At 39.0% G+C, this 18,359-nt stretch overlaps 1 protein-coding gene across 2 annotated transcripts in view; it reads right to left on the bottom strand.

Annotated features, from left to right (window-relative positions):
• Positions 1-8,813: 8,813 nt before the first annotated feature.
• The window catches only part of LRPPRC (leucine rich pentatricopeptide repeat containing), an 87,836-nt gene continuing 78,290 nt past the window's right edge, over positions 8,814-18,359 (bottom strand). For both annotated transcript variants that reach the window (XM_032102850.1, XM_032102849.1), the window contains exons 33-38: positions 18,075-18,214; positions 17,797-17,912; positions 14,956-15,030; positions 13,317-13,401; positions 10,611-10,753; positions 8,814-9,304 (exon numbers count right to left, since the gene is read on the bottom strand). In XM_032102850.1, coding sequence (XP_031958741.1) covers positions 9,248-9,304; positions 10,611-10,753; positions 13,317-13,401; positions 14,956-15,030; positions 17,797-17,912; positions 18,075-18,214 — 616 coding nt within the window. In that variant the 3' untranslated portion in view covers positions 8,814-9,247. The remainder of the gene's footprint in view (positions 9,305-10,610; positions 10,754-13,316; positions 13,402-14,955; positions 15,031-17,796; positions 17,913-18,074; positions 18,215-18,359) is intronic.

Genomic DNA, 18,359 nt, shown 5'->3' with positions numbered 1-18,359 from the left:
CAGCAATGTGGTAAGGCTGATGTGCCACTCTGGCACAGCACTGCCTGCCAGTCCGACAGTGCCACCATCCCAAGGATTCACCAGCTGCTGTCCTTGCTCTCCCTACGTTGCCCCTGACCAGCTTTAGAAGGGATCTCCTCAGCTGTAAGTCCTGGTCCCTGCTCCTGCAGGCAACCAAGTCAGTGCAAAAACTGCTTTTGGACTGGCACCACATTTAATTGGTCACAGGGTTTCCAGGTTGTTTGGTCCAAGTATTTGAACTACCACAACCCAACACAACCCAACAATGGGGCAACAGGCTGTGGGGCTGCACTGTGCAGGCGTGTCCAGTTTGGGAATGGGATTATCCAATACAAGCAACAACAACATTTGTAAGGAAAATTCACCAAATTTAGAACCATGAAAGTTGTTGGTTACATGGATACTGATGTGTTAAGAAACAGATTTAAAAATTGTCTTTATTAGTTTAGTGTTTAATACAGCAAGAGGTGGGAAGTTCTTCCCAATTTCCACTCCAAGTTTTTGCAGTCTCTCCACTACAACAAAAGGACAAAGTCTTTTAGCACTGGAAAATGGATTATAAAAACACTGCCTTGCATATTGGCTCATGGGTAGTGTTAGTCCTCCATATTATTTTTAACTTCTCCTTGGGGAAGGACTAGCTTTCACTATGGCTAATCTTAATTAGTAAGTAGTTGCCAAAAGTTTCATTTCATATTCATTTCATATTCATTCATTCATTCATTCATTCCCTTCAGAAATGCTAGGTAAGTGACAAGTATCAACACCCATCCTTTTAATAAAAACAAAACAAGAACAAAAACCAAAACATTAAATTCCTTTAAAAAAAAAAATCACAGACAATACACTAGAGATTCTTTGGGTAAGAAATTGCAGGTGTTGGTGTGTCCACTTGCACCAGAAGTAACAAACCTTTCAGGTTATAGCTGCAGTGATTAATTTTAATGGCAGTAGACAAGAAACAGTGTACACAGAGCTCTGTGACATGCTGCTTTTTTTTTTTTATATACTCTGAGAGCCAAGACAAGCCCTTCATGTGTTAGCAGCTATTAATTAAGGCAACAATGTTTAAGCAGTGGGTTGAGGTAATTTTAAAACTGCTTAACCCTTTTCAGAACTGCTGAGCTTTAGAAAGCACCATATACATGTGTGTGTGTTCATATTAACAGGTAGAGGTATCTGCATGAATGGATTACATATATATGTATGTACACACATAACTAATGCCTATGATCACTCTGTTCTTTTTTTTGTAGAGAATATTTAAAAAGCAGTTCAGATCCATAATTTATAGAAGTGCTGTTGCCAATTCGTATAATTAATTATAAGACTGTTTGTTGACATTTATTTTGTCATTAAATCAAACTTAAAGGTTATTTTGAATTGCAAATTTTGTTGGCATTATTTTGCTTTCATGGCCACAATTAGATACTTAAAATGCTTCCAGTGCTAAAAATCCTGCAACTTCAAACCCTCAACATTCACACCATGGCTCCAGAACCAGCATCTCCCATTAACAACACATTTGGATGTTTTGCTCCTCTTTAAGCATCTGATCAGATTTTGCTGTTTCCTACTGCATCTCAGCACTGTTTCTGCCCCACAATAATTTTTCATGTTGAACAAGTGGGTTTAGAGGCCTAAATGGTAAAGTACAGGCCAGAACTACATGGTGAGTAAACAAACAATGCCATTTGCCTCAAAAATAGTTTGTATTTTTTACACAAGCAAATTAGCCTGAGTTTTCAAGGAAATGCAGAGGAATTGAAAATCTATGAACATTCACAAGTAGTCAAAACCAAAATGCACAAAAAATGTGTTTTTCAATAAACTCCTAGTGCCTTGCAATAACATACAACCATACCAGGTCACAGGTAACATCATCAGTCTTCAAGACAGTACCTTTGCTCACTTTCACTTACTGGGGGATGGGGGAAGTGTTTAGAAAACAACAAAAAATGTTTTAAAATAGGAAACCTTCAGGTTTCACTGAGAAAATCAGAAGGAAGAAAACCAAATAATGTAGCAGCACTGCCTCCACCAGCAGCTCCTCCCTGACACAAGTAAACATCATCCTTCTCACGATTCAATGCTGTGAAGATTGCCCTAAAAGAACTGAGTATTATCTTAATAATCACTTTTCAACAAACACCCAAATCTTCTATGACTCAGTTAAAAATAGCCAATCGCCTTGTGGTAGTGCTTCATCTGACTGTGGAAAGGCATTAAGCCAAAAAAACAGGAGCTCCAAATGAGGCAGCAGAAAAATGTGCTACACAACATGAAAACTTTGAAGAACAAGACATGTAGTGCCCTTATTAACTGCCACCAGGTACAGGATGTTATGCTACACAAGGCAGCCACTGGATTTCCAGGTGGGAAAGTCGGAGGTCAAACCTGTGGTGGCCATCAGCCCAAGAGACTCTGATCTCAGCTGAGCAAGGCAGAACACCAACAATGTCTTTGCTCTTTTAGCATCCCCTTGATAGAATCATTTAATCAACTTTTTGGCTTGTAGTTCGTAGCAATAGGAGCATGAGCTGCCATCCCCCCCCAGATCCACAGCAGGATTTCAGGCCGGTGGGCACAGTTGGAAAGCTGGCACCGTCCCACCAGTCCCACAGCGATTCTGCACACAGCACTTCTGGCCACTCACACCACAAGCTGTACCTGCTTCCCCACTTCCCCCCAAAACTCCTACCAAAAAATCATATAAAAAAGCATTTTGGCCAAGTGTTATTGTTACCAAGAAAGGTGCGCTTGTCTGGTTACAGCAGAGCTCAGCACTGCCGAACGCTTTCCACACATTTGCTCCAGGTTCGTTCCTTCTAAAAGCAAGACAAAAGAAAGGTGAATGAGTATTTTTAGCTTTTTGTACTTCACAGGGAATTGCTCAGTGCCTCTATATTAGAAAACCGCCTTGCAGCTCTGTAGTATGTTCAGTGACAGGCGCGTGATAAATTTCCACTGGAAAAAACTCTTGAACATGACTGACAATAGTAAAGCCACAAATTACCGTAATTTTATGCCCCCTGCAGCTAGTGGTATAAAACATAGTTTCCAACCTTGTTTTTACTTGCTGAATTTAGACAAATTTATAATGTTATTGATGACAGTGAGAAAGACACTCAAATGCAGAAATTGTATTCCTTGGCATAAACACAACTGGAGCACAATATTTTATATGTACTATAGGGGATGAAAAATATGGCTGTCACTAAATCCATATATATAAAAAAAGATGGAAAACTAAAGGATTCAAAATAATTAATTTCACATTATATACATATTTATTTTCAGCTATCACACACTTGATCAGGGTTTTTTTTCTCCTCCCTGTAATGCTGAACTGTTAACCAGGTGCAGCACATGATATAACCAGCACTCTCTCTTGCTGAACATTAATGTTTGAAATACAGGCTGTGTCAATAATATCATGAATAAAAGCAAAAACCTTGTTTAAGCAAAGATATATTGCTTCTAATGGATTTTCCAGTGAGAATACGCTATCATATTTCTAATTTTTACAGTGTAATTTTACTTACAAAGGGTTCTGAGGGCCCTAGAAATGGACAATTGCTTGATGATCGGGCTTTACAGTTAACTAACCCCACACACAGACCCTTCTAGCTACTAACTACAGTAATGGGAGGGAAATCCCAGGGAACTCTGCAAGTAACAAGGACATTTGCATTATTTATTTTTGGTTTAGAAAGAAAGTTTGTCAGATTATGGCTCAGTAGCAGGTTCAGCAACTGGATACAGTTGCTTCAGTTACAACCTCACCTCAGGCTGCAATTTCAGTATCAGAACACACAAAGAAACAGTGATGGCCGCATGCTACACGTGGTCCTGTATCCAGACTCCTCTTCAGAACCACCCCCAATTATACTAACACCACACTTGCTATTACAGCTGCTTTTGAATTTGAGGAGAGGTTGAAGAGGCTGCTGCTGGGACAAACTTCCTTTGGTATTTCTGGCCTGTGATGATGCTCCTCTTCCTTCAGTCACCCAGCTGTGATTACAGGACCAGTGCCATCCCGACTCCCTGTGGGGGAAAGGCATGAGGGCCAGGCTTGACTCAGCAGCTCTGATCAGTCCTTCATGGCCTCTTCCTCTTGGGCTCAGCAGCCAACACACCCTAGCAGCCCCTGCTGCTGCCACAGTGTTCTCCAGCAAACCTCAAGGAGAAGCAGTTGAAGAGGAGTCAGTGGGAGCCATGAGAAAGGCAAAGGTCCACGGTGGTGTCATCAACCATGGCAGCCAACAAGCTGCAGGCTGCTCCTTCCTCTCATGGTCATTCACTTCCAATCCCAATCCCTCCTAAATCTCAGGCCTAAGGCATCACACTGAAGCTGCTGGTTTTGTCTATTGAGACCCCCAACTGCCATCCTTCCCAATTTCCCTGTACTTCCCATCCCTTCAGAGTTCCTCTGCAGTGATCATGTGTTTTGACAACCACTCCTCCCAGCCCATCTCCCATGAACAGAAATCCAGCACCCAACAAAGCAGCCTTTCACAGCCTTCGACAGCCTTGAAGGAGGTTGGCTAGAACAACCCTGTCTTGTCCACACTCCCCTGCTTTCCCTCCAACGCTTTCCATCTAGGAACTCCACCCTCCACTCCTGCCCTCAAGACTCATCTCCAACTATCTACAACCCTTCCCAAAACTCACTTTTCAGATTTGCCCTGGTCTCATGGAGTACGTGAAGAACAGCAGATACCAACTACTTGCCAAGCCAAGAATTAAATTTGCTGCTGGTTGTCAAGACTCATCACTGCCAGACACTGGGGTTCACTGCTTTCTAAGCCCTGAGTTCATTGTCACTTAGAGCTGAGGGAAGCAACTGTGAGAAACAAAGAGGTTTGTAGCAATCACTGCAGACAATAGCAATTCCATAGATACCAGTGCTTTATCAGTGTTCAAGAGTAACCACATGACAAACTGGGAAGCATTAGCCAATTGCAATATAAAGGTTTAAGAGTATCAGAGAGGAACCTTGCATTAATAGTTTTATCTAAAAGTAGATCAACGTGGAACCCCCGTCTATAGCAGACACTGCACAAGACAGTTTCTATTATCTCATTTTCTTAATTACAGGAAACAGTAGAGAAAACTTGAACCTCAAACTTCCGTATCTACTCTTATTTCCATATCTAATGGGAAACCCAGCACTCTGCTCTTGTAGCTGAGGATCTGCACATTCAGGAAGATGCCCTCAGATTGAATTACAGTCTCAGTTAGAAGGATATTGGATTTCCTCTGATTATTGATTCACAGAAGCACTGGCAAACCACCAGAGGCTGCAGCCATTCTGGAAAGGAAATACTTTTTGGCAGTTACTTTACACAGAAATTGTGAGAGTAGTTTTAAGAAATGAAGAGAAATATTTGCTAAAAAATAAAGGGCTAAATTCAATGACAGTCTCAGCTTTTTCTTACATGCTTACTTTTTTCACCTTTACAGTAAAAATAAACTGGTGCAGGAAACTGGACATTCCTTCTAGATGCTGACAGACTTCTCACATTGAACAGCAAAACCTCCTGGTCACATCCATCACTTCTGTCATTTTCTCCTCTGCTGTGCTCCTGGGAAGTCCAGAAACATCACATGTTCAAGAAAAGCACTAAATACAGTAGCACCCTGGTGAACACACTACCAGTCTATTTCTCTGTCAATATGTGCACTGGTGATCCTCCCTGGTCATGTAAACGGCAGCTGGAATCCTGCTGACTCAGGCATTTGATCTATAAAAACCCTCTGACTCTCACTGCCAGAGTCACAATCTGTTCAGCTACTCCATTCTCAACAGTGGGTACATATTAAGAAAAGTCAGAAGACAGCTACTAACCTACCAAGCTGCAATTCTTGCCATAAAAAAGGGTCTCAGGAGACAATGAGTTGAACGAACTGTTTTAGTAGATAAGGATAAAACTATAGCATGTAATTATCATGCTGCAGAATGACTCCATTGGTAGTTAACGAGGAAACTTTTCCCGTGTTGATCTCGAAAGCCCAAAAGTCCCCTCCTCCTGCCCCTGCCTCAAGGAGAGTGGGGGAAGAGGCAAGCCCATAATGTGGTGCAGGGCACAGAAGTGAGATAGGTCATCTCAATTCAAGCAGCAAGCTTTTCCCAGTCCTCTCAACCCCAATCAAGACACACGATTATGCAAACACATACACACTCCCACAATTTGCTTTTTACAGTAACATGTCAGGTCTTGGCATGTCAGCAGGCTCTCTGCTTCCCACGGAGGCCTCTGGAAAGGTCCATCTCACAGACACCACACCTGGTCTGGATCTTGCACAATCCCAGTTATCCACTAGCCAGTGGCAAATAATTCTATCCTGCTTTAAAGGGGTGCATGCGGTGGTCAGTGTGACAGAGTGTGTTTGCTCTCAGGACCAGTAAATCACCATGACAAGTTCGCAAGGCTGCCATTCTGCATTTTGTCATCTTACAGGTTTCTCTCTTTGAAGATGAAGAAATAATGAAACTGCCTACTTCTTTGGTGAAGAAATGCCAACCTTCTAAACTGCACTTTTCTTCATGCTTGAAATGGCTGAGTCTCAGCACAACGATGCACAAGAAATATTATCATTTCAAGCGTGCTCTTGAAGCGTCGGCACAAATGCCGAATCTGCAAAACCTTCCCGGTATAACCTTGTTTCAGACCGAGATGATTGTGTCCCAGAGTGGCACAAATCCCTCACTAGCCCACATTTTAAAGACAGGAGAGACTGCACTTCTCTGTGTAATCATCCCCTAACTGCACATGAAACATTTACTGGAACAGGAAATCGAAAGTATTACGAACAGCAGCCCATCCTTTAAATAATCTGCTCCTTCCCATCTCTGCCACAGAGGTGGGTTGGGCTCCATGAGTCCAGGCTATTCCAACAGGATCCCAAATGGTCAGCGTGTCCTTTTGCCCATTTCCCTGTCACTGCGGCCATGAAACCCTGGTTCTGTTTGGTCTCATGTTCCTGCAGCGCCTCACTGACATTTAATCAGCTCTGCAGCTGGTTTGCTCAGCCCATAACTTTCCATGAGGTCACTCAAAAGGCAATTTTGGAGCTGAAAACAATTTAATTTATACTCTTCAGTCACAGGCTATCAAATGTACTTTTTATCTCCGTAACTGCAACAATTAAATTACAGAGCATGCTTCTGGCAGAGTTCAAGTCAAACCAGCTAGAAGAAAAATGCACAGATGTTAACTTGCACCAATACTGCATGGTCAGACCCCACCGTGGGCACCAGCAACACACAGCCCTGCATCTGGCTGTGGCCTTGTGTACTGCTCTCCTGCCTCAGAGGGCAGCAGCCAGCAAACATGACCCCTTGGTATAACAACCGATGGGTGCAGTACCTGATCCACAGCCTCATTCACCTCCTTGTCAAAAAGGGAGTTAAGATGAATAGATCTGCTGTTAACTTCCTCTGTGATGACCTGGTGTTTGCTTCAAGTAATATTCTCTTCCTTAATCCATGTGCTAGCTCAGCTCCAGCAGCATCCATGCCCATTTCCTCCAGTTAGGCTCAGCTGTGACTCTGCTTACAGGAACACGGCTACTGCTGTGAAATGGAGAGAGATTCACGAGATGACCTCTAAAAACAAGACCTGTGGCACCAGAGAAAGGGTTGCCAACTAGTTGACACAGTCTTCAATTGTGCTGCTATTACGCTGAAACACATGTAATGTAGCTGCAGCTTTAGAAAAAAGAACAATCTCCATTTGTGAAATGAAATAAACTGAGTCCTGCGCCTATGCATGCTTTCAGATAGGGCACACACAACCATTAGGCTATGAATGAGATTTCAAATGTTAATGCCTTATCTTGACAAGCCAGGAACAAAGGGTGCGAGACGGTTCGAGCCATGTAGCTGCTGTATGTTGTCGAGTCTACGCTTGTGGAGTGATGAAGGTCACTGCATACCACACCACTGAGGAAGCAGACACTGCTTGCATTCATCCAGCTTGCCTGGAAAACAGAATTGACCATTCTCCCCCCTCCTGATTAGTGAAGCCTCATGTTTAAAGTACAGCAGGTATTTTTTAATATAATAATTAATTAAATTGGAAGTTTCACTTAAAAAAAAATTAGGTCCCGATTTCTTTCTTTGACACATTCAGATTACCATACAAGTCTTGCAAAATTTTGCCAAAACCTTGTGTGCACACATGAATTTTAAATTACCACAGTTTTGCCTATGCGGGAAAACCTAAGAAAGATAACGTTAAGATACGGCTGAAAACATAGAGATTAATAAACAAAGCTATGAAATGTACAGAAACAATCTTTCATTTCGTTAAAACCTGTCTGAAGTACTCAGTAGGCAACATATTCCATTTGCAAAACCAATGTGCACATTTGTGAGTCTCCATCATTATGCATAGAGAGAATGGATGTCTTTTCTACCTATTATGTAATCTTTGTAACTTAGACGTGTCTTATTTTCATGATCACACAACTCTGGGCTCTAAAATATTGTATCAGAGTAGCTGTACTCCCACATTCCTTCAAATAAAGCATGTCCACTAGTCTCCCAGTAAGTAAAAATTGCTACCCCTGCAAAGAATAGGCACTGCTTTGTTTAAAGGGCCTGTTTCCATGGATATGCAGTTCTTGTGTCTGTAAAATCAACTGGACTAACAGTTATGAGAATGAAGATGCTATCCAACTACAACACACAAGGCTAGTGTAAAAAGGTGAAAGTATTTTGTCTTTACGTGTAATATGCAACACCCTACCAAGCTGCTTAACACAAGAAAGTACAATTAACAGAAAACTTAAAAAATATGTTTATTTTCTGTGTAGATACAGCTGAATCCTGAAGATGACATTCTTCACCCTTATACTTCACCCCAAAGTACAGTGACCAGGCAAAGAACAAGGAATAAGACAGTCTCCTTCAGTTACAGTTCCAGCAACTTTCTTGATATACATACATCTGGCAAATCAACAGGGGCAAAGAAACAGTTGAGTTTATAGTAGATCATACATCAAAACAGAAATATCTCGGAAGGCTGCATCTTGATATTTCATTAGCAATTTTAACAGCATTTCTATTAATGAATGTTTCTATCAACTGCAGTTACGGAAAGTGATGTTAATCACAGATTTAAATTAAAAATTACACATAACATGCTTTTTAAAGTTTTTATTGAATGCAGTATTTAAACAATTTCATAAACAACTAAGTCATAAAACTGTCTGTTCATGATGCTTCCAATTTTCTGTTCTTCCATTTTTCCACATAGAACGTGAATGTCTCCTATAAACAGAGTGGAATAAACAAGTTCAACCGTGTTTCAACTGAAAAGTTACTAATTCTGAACGAAGTCTTACGTCCTGACAAAATCTATTATTCTCTGTCATGCAAAACTAGATCTGTATTGAAGTCTGTATAATTAGGAAAAATACCAGAGAGAGTGAATAAAAGGAAAAGGAAAACCTTGCCAAAAATGCATAATGAAGCTTCTATTACTAAATGCAATAATATAATCAATTTCATTTTTAAAATGAAAATACTTTTTAACTTCAATCTGCAATTGTGTCAAAAAAATTGAAACGCTTTTAAAGACCAAGCTGCATTAGAGAAAAATTGAACAGGGAAATCAGAAAATGAATCATCCCAGTGACTTGGAAAAAACACTTTTTTTCCCTAGCTACATATAAGAAACAGACGTTCTAGGTTTAAAATTTACAGTCTAAATAAAAATTCGGATTATAAATTATGCCAAAGATGTAGAAAAAAACCACCATAGCCATTGAAAGGCTAAATCAAGTATTTTGCGCTAAGATTTTCTCTGATTCTTTACAAAATTAGGAAAGAAAATCACATTTATCATGAAGCAATATAGAGAAACAGTATACAGCCAGTCGTTACAGAATTATATGAGAACATTTTTTTCAGAATACAAAAAGTGGTGAGAAAATAGCAATAAAAAGTTTGCTTAGAGAATGGAAAATATAACGTCTTCAAATTTTACTTCGCAAAAATGGTACTAGTAGATTATTAGTCAAAGGAATGATGCAAAACTATTTGCAGTCTTGACAAATTTAATATCACGCTGCTTGTCACCCTCAAGTAACATGTATTTGCACAGTTGCATACCTATGTTGGCAAGGCAGCTGGAAAGAAACCTGCAGTAGAAAACGAATTCCTACAGTTCTAAAATTCCATCCTACTAGTGCAGCAACTTACACTAGACACAAAACACTAATTAATGAAAACTAGAAGCCATTAATTGTTACTGAAGCACACATTCTGTAAGCCTTTTCAAGTCCCATTGCTCTGATAAATGCCCCAAGGAGATTTGATAAAGGTACACCCGTAGATGAGTGCCTGATAAGAATGAGGTAGTTGAAATATTGTAAGCCCCAAGAGGTTTTACTTCCTCAAGTCAAATCCAATGCAAGATTACCATAGCTCCCACAACACCAAGACTTCATGAATTACCTCCTTTGAGGAGTCTCTGCAGAGACCTGGTCCCTATGTCATTATTCATGCAATTTGTTTTATTAACATTGAACATACACAACTCTGCAGATCTAATTCTTAATTAGGAAATACTCACAGGGGGTTCAGTGAAAGGGACAGGCTCTCCTACTTTCTTCAGAAAAGTTGCTAAAGATTTCAAAGAGATCTCGTGCAGCTCTATATTCTTCGCTTTTGTTTTCTCATACGTAGCCTTTACAGAAGCAACATCCCCATCCAATTCTGAGGGAAAAAATAAAACCCAAAAGATCTCAGTGGTTACTTGTTTCTCTTTCCACCTGTTTTCACTCATGCTTAACCACCGACTTCTCTGCTGCTCAGACTTTTGCTTGAGAAGCACTGGGATGAAACTGAAGCGACCCCTGACAGTTTCACTGCTGTCCCCGGGGTCCTAGAAGCAGCACAACAGTCCCTAGCATCTTGTGAACATCAAGGAAGCCATCACGTCCAGTTAAATTCATTCTGTTGCTCGGGAGAACACAAACACCTGCAGTATGGGAGCTGTCTCAGGTTTTACTTGTTGACACTTGGAAACATCTTCACAACCATAGGAGCTATAAAAACAATGGCTCATAAAGAACAAAAAAAGCATTGTGCAGAGATGGATAGCCTGTGTCCCTTTCTCGTGAGAAAAAGCTTCCCACTCACATCTGGCAAGTGGCTGAGCTCCTTTTTGAATGTGGGAGGCTACTGCAAAAACTGCATGAAATGACAGCTTAATGAAAGCATAGAAATCATTAACTTTCTACAACTTTAAAATAGGTTTATTGTATGGGAAACACCAACAAAAAGAGCTAATACTTAGATTGCATTTAATGGACCACACAATTGTGATTTTACGTATTTCTTTTTTCTAAAAGGTATACAGCAAAGGATTATGCATCACATCTCAGGACAAGGTAAAGGAGCAAAGGTCCTTTTATTTGTTCCATCATGGATGCGTGACAGATGATCAAACGTCTTTCAGCTGGGACCTATGTTCTACTGTATCTTTGCTAAACACAAACAATTATAATTTTATTTGCCCATTTATTTTAGTAATTAGAAAGCATAACCAATTGTGGCAATAACAATACTCTGCCGTGTTTCAGAGACTTTTCTAACTAATTAAAAACAACGATGGCCTGAAAGGAGAATCATTTGTTCTCTCAAAAATTATGCTACTACAAGGTTGGATTTGGTCCAAAATAAGAAATTATATTTGAAAGCTTACTTATTTAAAAAAAAAAAAATCTTTGATTTAAGAGATCTTATTTCTACCCCTCATGGCTAGAGCACAATCTATGCACAGCCTTCTCATTTTCAGTTGTGCTAAATATTTTGCTGATCACCCCTTTAACAGTCAAATGATCAATGTCTCATGCAGGTGAGATGATTGCACAGAAAAACCTGGGAACAGCTTTTAAAACTCTTCATGCTGCTACTGAATGTCTCCTCTAGAACCTGCTAGGAGCCAGGTACACCTCTGCCTGAAGAGAGAGTACAGCAAGCATCTGCTCATACACAGTGTGGCTTCATATGTTCAATACACTCTAACCACTGCTTTAGGTATAGTAGGGGAAGTGACTGATTCTCTGCAATCTCTTTATGAAACTGCTATATTATGATGTAGTTAGGAAGGATAGCGAAAAACTTACTAAGTTCACTTACAGAATTTTTACTGGTAAAAATTTACTTGTAGTGGTCAAAGCAGCACAGGACTAACGACAGCATAAAGCAGCAAGTACAATGCTGCTGAGAGAAGGGCAACTTTTTGTTTTGTAAAAACATGTTAGAAAACTTACCCTGCTGTGAACCTGAAGCTATCTGTTACAGGGCTAAACAATTTTGGTAGTGATTGCTCTTTGGAATGTTACTAAGCAAGCAAATTTTCTAAGTTAGATAACACATCATGGGACTTCTACAACTTGATTTTAAAAAGTAAGTTTGTATTCATTTACCACCATACCTTGGATTTGTGTTTGAAGTGTTTTACCTAATTATTCCTATTTATCTCCTCTGTGATAGATTGGAGCACAAGGGCTTCTGTCCTTGTACTTTCCTGCTTGTAACACATGTGTGAAAAGTATTTACTCCCTGTAATAAAACTGGAGCACAGCATCAGAGTACACAAGGCAAAGGACTCTACAGCACAGCGGTGCAAGCTTCCAACTGAGTGTTGCCATAGGAGCTGTACATCCTGGTTTGTCAAGAGTAAATCTTGCAAATAAACATAATTAAACAAACAACTTGATTTTTTAGAGGTGCTCACCTCTGACCTCAACTATAAGGAGAACTGATGAGTACTTCAATGTAAATTCAAATGAAGGCATCTAGAATATTAACTTTGGCTGAATTACAAGATGCATAAAGAATTTACACTAGTAAGACTAAGATCCTTTTGTATTACTGACAGAACTAATCACTTACGATTTTCAAACACACACACAAACACACACATGGAACCAATATTACTACATGTTTTGGGGGAAAAAAGCTGGATTCATTTTAAAAGCCATTCATTCCTACAGTATTTTTCCCCATGCGTTAAGATGGATTCTTTCTTATTCCATGAAACCCCTACTTTAGGTTCTAAGTAAAGGATTCAGGGCTCATGTCAGCTGGTTGCTCTTCTACCCTAAGAGCTAGGACAGCATACAGACCCAACAGACTGAAATGAGAAAAACCTCAGATAACCCCTACACCTCTTTATGACTCGAACTGTAAAGCAAGCAAGGGCTTGCATGACCTTTCTGAATGTCTCCAGAGTTCTTACTAAAACACCATCCCAAGGAGAGTCACTCACCATAACATCTCAAGAGGTACCGGTACGCCACCACCAGATCGAGATGCTCAGGAATCAGTTCTAGAAGTGTCTCGATCCTCTTTGCCTGTGAAATTCAATGCACAGACAAAAGGAGCATTAACTTGAAATATTAAAGAATAAAATAAAGCTGCCAAAGTTAGAACAGTGATTGCACATTTTTTAATGAAATTAACTGTACTGGTAACAAGGAATGGACTATGTGACTAAAAGTAGATACAATAATTTCCTTCCAAAATTTTGTATGCAAATATGAAATTGTAAAAGAAATGAATCACAAAATGCAATTAATGTAATAAAGGTCTAAAATCCATACTCAAGAATCCTAAACACTAGTGTGTCTTTTTTTTTCAGGTAGGTAATTAACGTAGTAATGAGAATATGGCAGGATTTCAACCAATTTAGGAAAACTGCAAAACACTCAGCATCCTTCAATGACCTAGAGGTCAATGGTAGCTATGATCAATGCTTAAAAGGAGTCAGATTACTAACTTATGTGCTTAAGTTTGGAACCTCCTTCCCTCAGCCTCTGATTCCAGTTTCAAAAATTCTCAGGTTTTAAATTAAAAACCGTTCATAGAAATTAATAATAACACCTTTATCACACACTACCAACTTCGATGTGTTAGTAAAATTTCAGCTTGATGAGCTGGGAAACTTCAACGTTTTGAGTTCCTTCTTATACACACCAAACAATAGTGTTTATCACATCGTATTTATCATCATCACTTCAACAAAAGAACTTTAAATCTATTAGCATTTAATGGCAATTTCCACAAAACATCATGTTCATTTGCCTCATTTGAAAAGTATTTACTATAGTTTGTGTGCTAGATGTCTCCTGATGCTGCTCCTCTATGAGAGGAGAATCCATGTGGTTTTGCTTGGGTGTGTATTTCAGGGTCTTTTTGGTTGCTGTTGTTCAGTGTTGGGTTTGAGGGTTGGGGGCAGCGGGTGTTTGAGTTTTTTAGTGTGTGCTAAGGCTTTTTTGTTAGGGGTAGGGGTTTTTTTGTTGGTCTTTGGATTTATGTTTTATTTGTTGTGGGGGTTTTTTGTTTACTTTGAGGGGGCTATATGAGGAGGGAAGGGTAAGAGTAGAGAGCAAGCACATAAATGAGAGCATTTCAAATTACAGGGAACGAGCACAAAGCCAGGAACATAAACAGATGCTCCAACTAGATACATGTCCAAACCACCACAACAAGTAATATGAAAAGTGTCTTTTAATGTAAACACAGAGGCATTTTATCATCAGAGAGAGGCTGAGATTTTAACTTGCATTTATATTTGTACAATGTAGCCAATAAAACAAGGACTGTGATACTGAACTGGATAATGCAGTAAAACCTTTTAAGCATAATGTTTGCAGGATATACAGTGTAACATCAAAAGCACAGGAAATAACTGAAACAATAGAAAAATATTAAGTACACCCTCCTTTCCATCATGCTCCATAATGTAAAATGTTCTTTAAATACAACCAGCTCTGGAAATTAACCTCCCCCCTCCCCAAGAAACCCAGTAAAGCTGTCAACTGTGAAGTTCAAAGCATGTTAACAGAGGCTGATGAAATAGTACTTTGCTACATATAGAATTGTATACATGAAAAAAAATATTATACCTGTCCAGGTTTAGATGCTGCTCTAGCCATAAAACGCCCCAAAGTTCTCTTCTCCTGAACTATTGCATCCCACCTCTGAAGACAAAGAAATCATTAATGTAGCAGACATGAGCAGGTTACTGACAAACAAAATGACTAAGGTGAACATTTCCAATTACAGATGCTTAAAACAACATACTAATATATTACCTATTTACAAGGTAAATAATTGACTATTAGTTTGATAAGAAAACCAAAAAAACAACCACAAACCAAGTTTATTTCATGCACTTCTTTGATAAACATTTTTAAAATGGTAGGTATAAAGTTTGTTTAAAACAATAGGGGAAAGAATTAAACTAATACTTCAATATACCACAAAAACGAGGTTTAGGACTGCAAAAGAATGAAAAAGAGAAACACTATTCCTCTCCAATTATACTGCCAAGCATTCACAAGTGAGCTAGGGATCATAAGGTTAATTATACATTTAATAAGGTGTCAGGGAGATAACTGCTCGTTTCTTTATAAAAATTAAAATGTACAAAGCAAGTTCTCTTTAAAGTATAATTACCTACACTTATGCATACAAAGGACTGATTTCAATCTCTCTATTTTATAAAAGGCTTTAACTGCAATAGACAGGGTTTGAGAGAGAGAAGTTGAACTTAGGAAAGTTTGAGACAGACCAGATAAAAATCAAAAATTTGTCTTACTTTAGAAAAGAGGAGAAAATAAAATATACAAGACAATATTTAGTGTATGTTCCTCAAAGATGTCAGTCTTAAAACTCTTAACAATGCAGTGTGGTTTTTTAATCAGCTGCAGGATATCACTACCAAAATGCACAGGAAAAAGAGAATATTGTGCATATGAAAACACATACCATGAATTTCCTACAATCAATTAGTACTGTAGACATATGCAAACAAGAAATTTTGGGTTATGCCATGATGAGTATTCTGTGTAAGTAACATGGTTTACAAGCTTCTTTAAGGTCCAGGTGAGAAGGTGTGAAGGTTCATTCCTTCAGGCAAACAGACAAAAAGTGGCTCTGTGGTGCTAAATAGGGGCAAAACACTGATGAGAGAAACTTGAAATATTTTATTACCAACTCTACCCATTCTCACCTGCTGTAAGTGCTCTGAGAGGAAAGAGTCTAGTTGGAGATATGCTATCCACAGCTCCCTTTCATGCTGAAGTTATCAAATAATTTCTGACTCTCATCAGCAAAAGCATTCTCCCTCCAGACAGTACAAAGGATACTGCAGCTGTTTCATAAACTTTTAAATAGACTCTTAAGAGGCATTTCTGAAAGCAAGGAGTCTCCATGTATATACTAATATTTCAGATTACAGGCAAAATAGTTAATTTAGATTGTTGTTTACTTCCCAAAAAATAACAATGGAGAGTGATTATTCCTGTCCTCTAGTTAGTGATTAGAGGAATACTTAATCCACATAGCAGTCACAAATATTCAACACAGCTCAAAGTTTGTCCTGAGCCATAAAACCCCCAAATTTTCTCTTACACACGGAAGTTTCAACTCCAGCTTACCTGTAAATATCCACTTATAATGAGGTATTTTTAAATTGTCCCTTAAGACACAGGGTATACAATGTTATTTCAAGTACGCTATAGAGCCATGAATTTCATTCTAATTGTTGGATGCTGTTGTAACAAGTTTCAGTAATATATGAACGGACATTATTCCATGTTTTGGAAAATTTTAAGAACACTATGATTCTACTTAAAAATGAAAAAACCCTTACTTTCACAAAAGCAAAAAACTGTACCCAATTTTCATTTACTCATCCCATTTTAATCAAAGAGCAATCACCAAATCAGGAAGAGTAAAATAACTCGAGAATTTTTTTGCATTTTGATATTCCAAGCTATACAGCAAGAGGGTTTTATGGCAAAATTGTAGTCTCCTTTTCATTTAATATTCAGATGACCAGTTAGGCAAAGCACTACACAAAGGGAATTACAGATAACACACCTCACGCTGTAGTGAAAGTAACTGAACACCTTCGTTGGTAGTGTCTTGGAATATCATAAAATATCCAATGGCTGAAGCAGAGCTTTTTCTTTAACAGTTTAAAATACTTAGGAATTGGTAAATGAGTAGCATGCACTATCAGGAGATGATAAGAGGCCTTGATTTGAGGCAGGAGCCTATGCACACATCAGCCTGACTGCTGGACTGTCACCTGCTTGGATGAGCCTCCTGATAGATCCTGTTCCCAGCACCCACAGCTCATCCAACCTCTTGCTTGGCTTTCCTTTAGCTCTGCACAAATGGCACCAATGCAGCTGTCTCAATTCCTAACTCAGCTGAGACTGTGACCCAGAGACCAATGTTTGGGTTTTAATAAGTCTGTGACACTCATATGAATAGAAAGTAAATTCAGTTCTTAAGAAACCTTGAGGACAATATATACAACATTATTGCAACCAAGTGAAGTCCATGACAAGCAATCACTGCCTGTTTCTGCTTTACAAACTGTACAGCTCTAAGATACTATGTTTACAGCACTTAGGAAATTAGGTGAGAAGTTGCAAGGAAATGGTTTGCAAGAAACAACTGACATCCAGCAGAGAACTTAAGAGAAAAATATTTGCAATATACAAATACTTCCTTTATTTCCTTTGGGTTACTGGAATATAAAAAACCCCCCTGACTCTGGCACGCACTACTACTCTCAGTACAAGAGCACAAGCTCATGGGTTAATCTAAACTGTGCACTGCTACTCACACTGTAATTCAGATGCATCCCAGCACCACACCTCTTTTTGACAATTTCTCAGGTAACCTTTGAAGAGCTCTGAGCATTTCTGTACCTCTTGTTGTGTCATTACCTGTATCAAAGATCTGGCATCATCCACTCTGTCTGCAGTGACATACTGAAGGAAAAGATCTGTGACAGGTCTGTAAATTCCAAACTGACTGGCCAGTTGTTCTGCCATTGCACCAACTGCAAAATGATGGGTACATAAGGAAAATCTGGGATTGAAAAGCCACTTTTGTAAACTTCACAGACATGATTTATGCTGACTGAGCAGATTTTACGTCTAATAGCTCTTTCATAACACCTCTGTCGAGTCAGAATATTTAAATATCATTGCAATTAACTTACATTTTTCCAAAGCTGGTTCTAATCCTTCCTCAGACACCTTTCTTAACAAATAGGAAATATTTCTGACAGTTTGATCAGGATTCTGTGCACCAGAGATAAGGAGAGGCTCAAGGTATTTCACAGCAGCATCAAGGTCATTGCTAGGAAAAGAGATTGAACTGGCTCAGTTTCTGAAATCAAGATTTCTAAACCTAAGAAGCAATACATTAAAGTTTTTGTTTTCTACATCAAGCTTGTATTTACCAGGAATAGTGGATGAAAAAATATTGACAAAAAAGATTTACT

This window comes from Corvus moneduloides, chromosome 3, assembly GCF_009650955.1.
Source record: "Corvus moneduloides isolate bCorMon1 chromosome 3, bCorMon1.pri, whole genome shotgun sequence".
NCBI lineage: Eukaryota > Metazoa > Chordata > Aves > Passeriformes > Corvidae > Corvus > Corvus moneduloides.
This window is presented reverse-complemented; position numbering and strand designations above follow the sequence as displayed.